We start from the raw sequence: 9792 nt of genomic DNA, 5'->3' as shown, positions 1-9792 counted from the left end.
TTCTGTGTCTTGCCTTGACAAGGAGGGCAGTGGGTACCTGGCCAGGCTGGAAGGGGGATATCTGGCTGGGGTGCAGTGGGACTTCGTGGGTTTGCAGGTCTCTCTGGGCAGGCAGCACTCACATGGATGCTGCCTGTTCTGTGCTCGTCTGTCTTAGCCAGGGCTCCAACATGTCAGCAGCCTCCCGCACGCCCCGGTCTCCTGCCAACAGGCATTTTGTCTTGGCCTGGCAGGCAGGGCCACGGAATACAGCTGCTGCATTCAGGTTCAGGCCTTCAGGTCTGCCGGGCAGCTTTGAGCTCCTCTGTTCAGTCTTCAGGTTCTCTCCTCACTGCAGAGTGCAGGGCACTGCGGGATGCCTTCCCTCACAAGAGGCAGCCATCCCAACCTTCCTGAGCCTGTCCCTCTCCGGTACAGACCTACAAACAGCAAGGCAACACAGTGCTGAAGCTGGGGGATACAGTGATCTCCTACCATGAGGGTTTCAAGATGTACATCACCACCAACCTGCCCAACCCTCACTACAGCCCTGAGGTTTCCACGAAGCTCACCCTCATCAACTTCACCCTCTCTCCCAGGTACTTGCTTACCCCATTAGCTGCCCACGCTGCTCAGCCTCCTTCCTCACAGTCCTCAAACTTCCGGGCCTGTTGCCCCCACCCTCACCTCCATGGCTTTTGTTGTAGTGGCTTGGAAGACCAACTGCTGGGACAAGTGGTGGCTGCGGAGCGGCCTGACTTAGAAGAAGCTAGAAACCAGCTAATTGTTAGCAATGCTGAGATGCATCAGGAGCTGAAGAAGATAGAAGACCAGATCCTGTATCGGCTCAGCACTTCTGAAGGAAATCCCGTAGATGACTTGGAGCTCATCAAAGTGCTGGAGGCATCCAAGCTCAAGGCGGGGGAGATCCAGGTCAGAGGTGGAGGTGCTGCAGCTGTCCATCCCCCACCAGCACTGCACTAACCATGACGTCTCTTCTGTCCCCCAGGCCAAGGTAATGGTGGTGGAGCAGACAGAGAAGGACATCAACATCACCCGCCTGCAGTATGTGCCCGTTGCCGTCCGCTCGCAGATCCTCTACTTCTGTGTCTCAGACCTGTCCAACGTGGACCCCATGTACCAGTACTCACTTGAGTGGTTCCTCAACATCTTCCTAATGGGGATCAGTAACTCTGAGAAAGCAGGTGCCTGCCTGAAACAGCCCCCTCCCATCCCCTCCCTCACCCCACATTCCTGGCTTAGTGGCAGCAGAAGCTAGGACACCTGCAGAGTCAAGGCAAACATGCCTGCTTGCATCGGCTCTCAGCACGGTCCAGAGCTGCCCCTAGTTGTGCCCACACAAGGGAAGGGAAGATGTGGTTGCACCCTGCCCTCCGTTCTCTTCCCCACTACTTCTCTGCTGCCCTGTCTGACCAGGCGGGAGGGATGTTATTGTCAGGGCACAGGCAAGGCACGTGCCATCCTGGTAATGGTGTGGCTCTGCTTGGCATGGAGCCACCTCCACGCACAGGTCCTGGCTGCTGCTGTCAGGCTGGCAGCAGCTTCCCTGCCCAGCAGCACGTTAGCCAGGATGGTGGCGTCTGGGCCCGCGTAGGCTGCCGTGGTGCAGTGTGGACTCCCTCCCAGTGCTGGGGCAGTGTTTTCTGTGTGCTGAGTCTCACAGCCTTGTGCTTTCACGGGGGTTTCTGTGCCAAGTCTATATTTGAGAGCAGCGTCTGGGCAGGGTGCAGGTGTGCCCCTGTGACCAGGCACCGACAGCTGATGTGGAGAGCACCCTCCATGTCACCGGCAGCACCCACCAGCCACCACCCTTGTCTGATTGGTGCTTTTTTGTCAGACACGCTGAAGGACCGGATCATGAACATCAACAACTACATCACCTTCAGTCTCTACAGCAATGTGTGCCGTAGCCTCTTTGAGAAGCACAAGTTCATGTTTGCCTTCCTGGTTTGCGTCCGGATTCTGATGAATGATGGGCAGATTGATATGGTGAGCAAGTCACCTTGGTCCTTTGATGGGATCCCATCAGGGCAGCTCAAGTCCAGCCTGTTCAGTCCCCTTGAATAGCATGCTGGGGGGGCTTGGTAGGCTGGGGGCGGGCTTGGTAGGCTGGTGGGCAAACCCTCTCTTCACTCAGGTCACAGACCTTTCCCTGTGTCTATATGCAGAGCTGCCTAGCCGGAATCACCTGCAGCTTTTGCCAGTTTGCTGCCAGACTGCTGCAAAGGTTAGCAAGTTCAGAGGGAGCAGGCAGGGATTAGAAGACAGAGAAAAGCTAGTGGCAGCTCAACAGTGATGTTGATCTCGCCAGACCCTCCAGTTCACTTACTCCTCGACACACACACCTGACAGAAGAGGCAGCCAGAAAGTTACTACAGGATTTTACTTGGATATGGCACAAACCCACATGCTTCAGGCCCAGGCAGGTAGGCTATAATCCATGACCACATCCTATCCTGTTCTCAGGATGAGTGGCGGTACCTGCTGTCGGGAGGGACCATAAAGGAGATGCGGGAGAACCCAGCTCCGGCCTGGCTGTACGAGAGAACGTGGGGAGACATCCTGGCCTTGAGCAACCTGAAGAACTTCTCTGGCTTCGCCAAGGATTTTGCAGCCAACCTTGCAGCATTCAGGGCCATTTTTGACAGCCCCAACCCTCACAGGCAAGTGTCCCCTGCTTTGTGGGCTTAGCTGTACTGCACCCGGCAGGTAATGGCATCTCTGGGAGAACACAAGGAGCCAATACAGCCACAGTGCTGGCTCTGCTCACAGTCAGTGCCATGCCACAAGGCATTGCCTTGTCTCGTCAAGGGTGGCCCTTGCCTGTGCATGTTGCTTGCCCAAGGCAGAGCCACGTGACACCTTAGCCCAGCAGTACTTGGCGCTTCCCCAGTGGAAGCAGCTCTGGCTTGCCTGCTCATGGTTTCAAGGCTATGGACAGCAACCTCAGCCAAGTGACTGGAAGGTCCTTGTCCCTTCTGAAACCCCAGGGGCTGCCTGCAGGCAACTTGGGTGCTTCTTGGGGAGCTGCAGGATCTGGCACATCCCCCCAAAATGCACCAAACTGCTTTGCAGAGAGCTCCTACCCGGGAAGTGGGAAGCTGAGCTTGATGCGTTCCAGAAGCTGCTGGTTATACGGTGTCTGCGGGGAGATAAGATGACCAATGCCATGCAGGACTTTGTGGCGCTGAACCTGGATCGACACTTCATTGAGCCGCAGGTAACCTGCCAAAAGGAAGCACTGGTGGGGCCAGGAGTGGATCAGGAGGCCTCGAGCTTGCTGTAAATGGGCCGTCAGCATTTTCCAATTGCAGTGAGGGTGCTCATGCCTCCCTGCAGCCGCAGTGTTCCCACAGCTGGGGAAACACATTTTAGATGCGGGATATCCTACCTAATGTCCACCAGTTAAACCACACTGGGAGGGAGCAGATAGCGCAGGCATACGAGGGCAGAGTTTGAACAACAACTGGGAAAGTGGTTACTGACTTGATCCTAATGCTGCTGGAGGAGAGCTGTAGTAGGCCTTTATTGGACACGTTTCTGGCCTCGGCACCCAAGAGTATGCTGGTGCCTTGGAGAGGAGCTGGAGGCCAGGCAGGGTGAAGAGGTGCTGCACGTGGTGCCACTATGGCCCCTCCTCTCTGACCAACTTTTTGTGTTGCAGACCACTGACCTCTCAGTCGTCTTCAGGGAGTCCACTGCCACCACCCCCCTGGTGTTCGTGCTGTCCCCGGGCACTGACCCAGCTGCTGACCTCTACAAGTTTGCTGAAGAAATGAAGTTCTCCCAAAAGCTCTCTGCCATTTCTCTGGGCCAAGGCCAGGTAAGCTGCCCATGCCTACCTGGGGCAGCACTGTCCTGTTGGCACTCCCAGTGATCTCACCTAGCTCCAAGTAGGTCAAACACCCTTGCAGCACAGTGAAAACACCCTCCTGCCCCTCCTCACCAACCTTCTGCTAGCTGGAGGAGTCAGTTCGGTGGGGGGGCTGCAGCAGTTCCCACTATAAGTGCCCTCTAACTTCCCGAATCCATCCCCAGTTCTTCCATTCCCTCCACCCTCCCACACAGGCTTGCAAAAGCTGTAGAAGGGCCCTTGCTGTGCCGTCAGACAGCGGAGATCCAGCTGAGCCATGGGGACAAAGCCAGGCTGTAGCTCTGGAAAGTGGTCCTTCCACCCAGCAGCTGTCTCCCTGTCCAGCTCAGCAGGGCACAACCCAGGATGGACCAGGGTCCCTGAGCTCTTCCTATCTGCCTCCTCAGGGCCCCCGTGCTGAAGCTATGATGCACAGTGCCATGGAGCAGGGCAACTGGGTCTTCTTCCAGAACTGCCACCTGGCCCCCAGCTGGATGCCTTCACTGGAGAGACTCGTCGAGGGCATTGACCCCAGCAAGGTGAGCTGTTTTACTGCGCAGCCTGCCCACTCTGAGGATAACGGGCAGGAGGCTGGAGCCCTGGGAGGAGCCCAGATCTAGTTCAATGCCATCCACAGGTTCCCTGTAAAACCAGAGGGTCAGTGCAGGAGCAGCTGCAGTGGCTGTGCCTGCACCCTCTGAGCACTTGCTGCCTTCTGGATTTCCAGGTGCATCAGGACTTTCGCCTCTGGCTCACCAGTCTACCGAGCAACCACTTCCCAGTATCCATCCTCCAGAATGGCTCTAAGATGACCATCGAGCCCCCCCGCGGGGTCAAGGCCAACCTGCTCAAGTCCTACATTAGTTTCAGCGATGACTTCTTGAATTCTTGCCCCAAGGTAAGACCCAGGTCGTGCTTTGGTTTGCTGTCCCCAGCCCGTGCCTGCTCCAGCGTATGCTCTCCACCGGGATGTTGCTCCTCTCCAGGCACAGATCTTCCTCTCCGCTAGAGCTCTCACGTGCTAGAGAAGGGCTGGTGGTATTTCTCATAAGCCCACATCTACTCTGTGATGAGCCAATTAGAAGTTTCACTTTGAGAAACAGAAGCAACAGGATTGCGGAGGCCTGGCGTAAGACACTTGCAGCTCTCTTTAAGCAAAGGAGTGGGCCACAGCCTTCCCCAGCACAGCAGCCTGACTGAGGTTTCCACCTCTCCAGGCTCCAGTTGGCACTGCTGAATTGGCACATCTCCTCTGCCAGGTCCCAGCGGGAACTGACCCCATCCAAGGATGCCTCCTCCCAAGCTGAGCACCTCTTCTCCCTGCTCCCCTGCCTACAGGTCACAGAGTTTAAATCCTTGTTGCTGTCACTTTGCTTCTTCCATGGGAACATGCTGGAGAGGAGAAAGTTTGGGCCTCTGGGGTTCAACATCCCCTATGAGTTCACAGATGGAGACCTCCGCATCTGCGTCAGTCAGCTGCAGATGTTCTTGAGCGAATACACAGACATCCCCTACAAGGTAAGTGCGTGAGCTGGCCCCTCCTATGGAGGGAACAGGCTCACGATGCCTGTGCGGGTCAGAAAGCCGTGGCGGGGTCCCTCACAGGTTCTGAAGTACACAGCTGGGGAAATCAACTACGGCGGCCGTGTGACTGACGACTGGGACAGGCGCTGCATCATGAGTGTTTTGGAAGATTTCTACAAGCCTGAGGTTTTAATTCCTGAGTTTGCCTATTCCGAATCGGGGATCTACAAGCAGATCAGTACCTCTTCTGACCTCGACGTAAGTACTCAAGTAACAACTTGCAGCTCATAGATCCAGGGGGATCGTCATACTGCAAAGGGGATCTACTCCTCCCTGAAACCCACTGCATTTCCAGTTCCCTGGGGGAATATAAGTTTGTAAGAACCTGGGGATCTTCAGCTGCTTTCAGGAAGCTGCTTCTGTTTCAAGCAACAGGAGGAAAATCTTGTCCCTGTGCACAGGAGGTGGTAGCAGCTATCACCAGAGTTCCCCAGCTGAATGCTTTTGTACTCTGAATCATTTTGATATCACATACCTAAAGTACCTGAGGAGCTCTGCAGGAGACACAGCAGGAAGCTCACTGCCAAGCTGCCTGTTCTCATAGCACGTGTTTGCTTCTACACAAGTGCAATTTAACTCCCCAGCCGGACCACAAACCATGGCCACGGCCTCCATTCAGCCACCAAACCTGTCTCAGAGGAGCTGCCACCCTGTCAGCCTCCCCAGCAGCCCGTGCCCTTGCTCTTGGGCACACAGAAGCTGTCCGTAAGTCAAAGCTGCGAGTTGCGTTTCCTGGCTGTGACGGGACAAAGAGCTGTGTAAAAGTCGGATGAATGCATCTCAAACACCGAGACAAGGAATATCTCCCAACTGAGTCTGTGACCTGCTAGGTTTAGCTTATCCAGCAACCCTGGCTTAGTCATTTCTTTCGGGCCAGGCCCGTAGCAGCCCGAAGGGGCACCACAGCTTTATCCCTGTGCTCTTGGCCTCACAGCCTGTCCGGATTCCTCTCCAGGGCTACCTCCAGTACATCAAGAGCCTGCCGCTGAACGATAGCCCAGAGCTCTTTGGTTTACACGACAATGCCAACATCACCTTCGCTCAGAATGAGACCTTTGCTCTGCTGGGGACCATTACGCAGCTGCAACCCAAGACCTTCACAATGGGAGGCCGCAGCAGGGAAGAGGTGGGTGCCCCGATCCCATCAGTGCTTTGGCAGCCAGTGCCCGGTACAGGCAGCGAGCACAAACGCCAGCTCTCAGCAGGTGCCACCCTGCCTGCTGGGTGCCAGCAATGGGACTGCCATCCAGGCGTTAGCTCTCCACCTTCTCGGCAGCCATGGCCAGGAGGATGCTCACCCACTTGCTGCCTTCCTTCCAGCTCGTGGAGGAGACCGCCAAGGACATCCTGGCAAAGCTGCCTGCCCCCATTAAACTGCAGGAGGTGATCCACAAATACCCGCTGCTCTACGAAGAGTCCATGAACACAGTGCTGGTACAGGAGGTGATCAGGTAAAACCCCTGTGGGATCATGTCCTGGGCCAGCAACCGACTGGTCCCTTGGGGAACAGCAGAGATGTGCAGGCCCCTGCTCCCACCCACCTTTGAGGAACATCATTGCTGAGCATGGCAGTGGGGTTGGCAGCCATGCTAACTGTGGTGTCCCAACCAGGACCTTCAGCTGATCCCTGTCCTGTGGGGACTGATCAGTGTCTCCATCTGCTACCGTCAGCAATTCAGGGCTGGGGGAGCAGCTATGAGATCCCATTAGAGGAACGGGGCTGGGGGTTACATGGAGGAGCTTCACTCGTCGTGCAGAGATCCTTATCCTCTCTGGGCAGACATGGGCAATAAACCATTGCACTGAGTCGCCCTGCTCCCTCTGCACTCTCTCTGTAGGTACAACAGGCTCCTGGAGGTGATAGCTCAGACACTGAAGGATTTGCTGAAAGCTCTCAAGGGCCTGGTCGTGGTGTCCTCTCAGCTGGAGCTGATGGCCAGCAGCTTGTACAACAACACTGTCCCCGAGACGTGGAATGCCAAGGTACGTGCCCCAGCCAGCCCAGCTGCCCACAGGAGCTCACCCAAACCAGGGGAGTGGGTCATCAACCACCACAGCTGGACTGGACTGTCTCACATGGAGCTGGCTCTTGCTCCCCCGGCATGGAGATGTCTCCTGCCTAGTGCAGCTCGCAGTTGTTCCCAGCCCCAGGCTGGATGAACCCCTGGGCCCTGGGCAGCTGTCAGCAACTGGGGCACAAGTTCTAGGGTGTCTTTGCGTTCAACACCTTCTTCTGTGGGTGCCCCGCAGGCCTACCCATCGCTGAAGCCCTTGGCATCCTGGGTGAACGACTTGGTGCAGCGGATTGAATTCCTGCAGAAATGGATCAGCCACGGAATCCCCTCCGTGTTCTGGATCAGCGGGTTCTTCTTCCCCCAGGCTTTCCTCACCGGAACACTGCAGAACTTCGCCAGGAAGTCTGTCATCTCCATCGACACCATCTCGTTTAGCTTCAAGGTCAGTAAGTCAGCCAGAGGCTCTGGGTTTTTTCTGGAATTTTTTGGAATCTGCTGCTAGAAGGCCACAAAGGCAGCAGTTCTAGCCCTGACCTGCCCAAGAGGTGAAGCCACTAGCTGCACAGCTGCCCATGGACCTCATCATCCCCTTTGTGCTAGATACGTCCACCCACACTGCCAGACACCTCCACAAGGCAAGCAGAGGCTTCTCTGCCTCTCCAGACCTGCTCACGTCCCCCTCCACAGGCTTTGCCACAGGCACGCCCCGCAGCCTCGTGATGTGAGATGCCAGATGAGCCCAGCCCATCTGAGAGCTGGGGCAGGCTCCCCTTTGGCAGCGCTGACTTAACTAAGAGCAGCTTAAGGGGGTCCTCGGGGCTGAGCCTCCAGGGACACGCCTTGATCGGGGCCCTGGGCCTGCTCTCCTCTGCAGGTAATGAAGGAGTCAGCGAGCCAGCTCACTCGCCATCCCGACGAAGGCTGCTACATCCACGGCTTGTTTCTCGAAGGCGCCCGCTGGGACCCTGCTGCGTTTCAGCTAGCAGAGTCGCGCCCCAAGGAGCTTTACACAGAGATGGCCGTCATCTGGCTGCTTCCTGTCCCCAACCGCAAGCCGCCAGCCACTGGCACCTACCTGTGCCCAATCTATAAGACTCTCACTCGCGCAGGTAGGTGCCCTAAAGACAGATCTCCAGAAGCAAGGGAATCTCTAGAAGCAGCTAGGAAGGGCAGCCCAGGAGAGGCTGCAGGAGATCCTCTTGCCACACACCAGCACAGAGCGAGGCGCTGTTGGCTGAGACCATCCAGGGAGAAAAAGGTTTCTCCTGCCGTGGTCGTGGAGACAGAGCAGCCAGGCACCCTGGCTATGCAGCAGAGCCTCTGGCCAGGCTCTCCTCAAGCCCACACCTGAAAATACACAAGCCTGCTTCCCCCAGCCCTGCTCAGCCTGTCACCTAGCACGGGGATGGGACAGGGGATCTCACGTGGGGTCACTTGTACAGCACTCCCTGGTCAGCGTGCAGCAGCCAGGGCTGCAGTACCACCCTCTTGCCCTTGCTTCCCCCGTTACAGGCACACTGTCAACAACGGGGCACTCCACCAACTACGTGATCGCTGTCGAGATCCCTACGGACAAGCCACAGAAGCACTGGATCAAACGGGGCACAGCGTTGATCTGCGCCCTGGACTTCTAGCCGGAAAACCCACCCAGCCCAGGAAACCATCCCAGCCAAGGGCCTGAGCCGGGGCCTCCGCCGTCCTGCACAGAGGTAGGCAGCACGGGCAGGCAGCAGGAGCCAAGCGCTGACTGCCAGCAGCCGCTCCCCCTCTCCTCCTGCCCTCTGAGCTGTGTCAATAAATTGAGCTCGATTCCACCAGCATCACATGCACCTGGTGTTGTTGCAATCCCCACAATTACCTCAAGTTTTTAGCACCACAGAAGAGCTGCCAGCGGGGACAATGTGGCCCGGAGCAGGCACTCAGTGCTCCCAGCCGCACACATGCCCCTCTCCCTTCCCTCACACACCTCTCCCTTGGCTGGCTGTTACAGGATAGCTTTATTCCTTCAGACAGATCCATTATTTACAGAACTTGATATTAGACACAGCAAGAAACAGAAGGATTTTCTTCCCTTCAACAAATACCAAAAGAACAGTTTCATTCCATAGTCAAGATCTGTACAAATTTGCACATTTGCAAAATTCAGTCCTCTCCTGGGGCAGCTCCCCTTGGCCCAGCTATGCCTCAGGACACCCCTGGAGAGAGGTGCTGACCTCTGGCTTCTGAGATTTCGGCCGGGCTGCTGGGGACAGGCAGAAGACCATGCGCAGGAGCGCTGGCAGGGCTGGCAGGAGGCGGCAGGCAAGAGGCAGGCCAGGCCCGCGTGCTGCGGTAGGAAAC

General features: G+C 56.7%; 1 protein-coding gene across 1 annotated transcript in view; it reads left to right on the top strand.

Annotated features, from left to right (window-relative positions):
• Positions 1 to 9213, top strand: part of DNAH1 (dynein, axonemal, heavy chain 1) — a 73371-nt gene extending 64158 nt beyond the window's left edge. Inside the window, exons 62-78 of the mRNA XM_009321842.1 lie at positions 413 to 578; positions 687 to 912; positions 989 to 1184; positions 1838 to 1989; positions 2467 to 2667; positions 3080 to 3220; positions 3665 to 3823; positions 4261 to 4392; positions 4581 to 4751; positions 5192 to 5371; positions 5459 to 5635; positions 6393 to 6563; positions 6758 to 6888; positions 7276 to 7420; positions 7688 to 7894; positions 8327 to 8561; positions 8965 to 9213. Coding sequence (XP_009320117.1) covers positions 413 to 578; positions 687 to 912; positions 989 to 1184; positions 1838 to 1989; positions 2467 to 2667; positions 3080 to 3220; positions 3665 to 3823; positions 4261 to 4392; positions 4581 to 4751; positions 5192 to 5371; positions 5459 to 5635; positions 6393 to 6563; positions 6758 to 6888; positions 7276 to 7420; positions 7688 to 7894; positions 8327 to 8561; positions 8965 to 9086 — 2912 coding nt within the window. The 3' untranslated portion in view covers positions 9087 to 9213. The remainder of the gene's footprint in view (positions 1 to 412; positions 579 to 686; positions 913 to 988; positions 1185 to 1837; positions 1990 to 2466; positions 2668 to 3079; positions 3221 to 3664; positions 3824 to 4260; positions 4393 to 4580; positions 4752 to 5191; positions 5372 to 5458; positions 5636 to 6392; positions 6564 to 6757; positions 6889 to 7275; positions 7421 to 7687; positions 7895 to 8326; positions 8562 to 8964) is intronic.
• Positions 9214 to 9792: the final 579 nt, after the last annotated feature.

Source organism: Pygoscelis adeliae, unplaced genomic scaffold (genome assembly GCF_000699105.1).
Source record: "Pygoscelis adeliae isolate BGI_AS28 unplaced genomic scaffold, ASM69910v1 Scaffold94, whole genome shotgun sequence".
Classification (NCBI taxonomy): domain Eukaryota; kingdom Metazoa; phylum Chordata; class Aves; order Sphenisciformes; family Spheniscidae; genus Pygoscelis; species Pygoscelis adeliae.
Note: the sequence above shows the minus strand (reverse complement) of the source record. Positions and strands in the feature narration are given on the sequence as shown.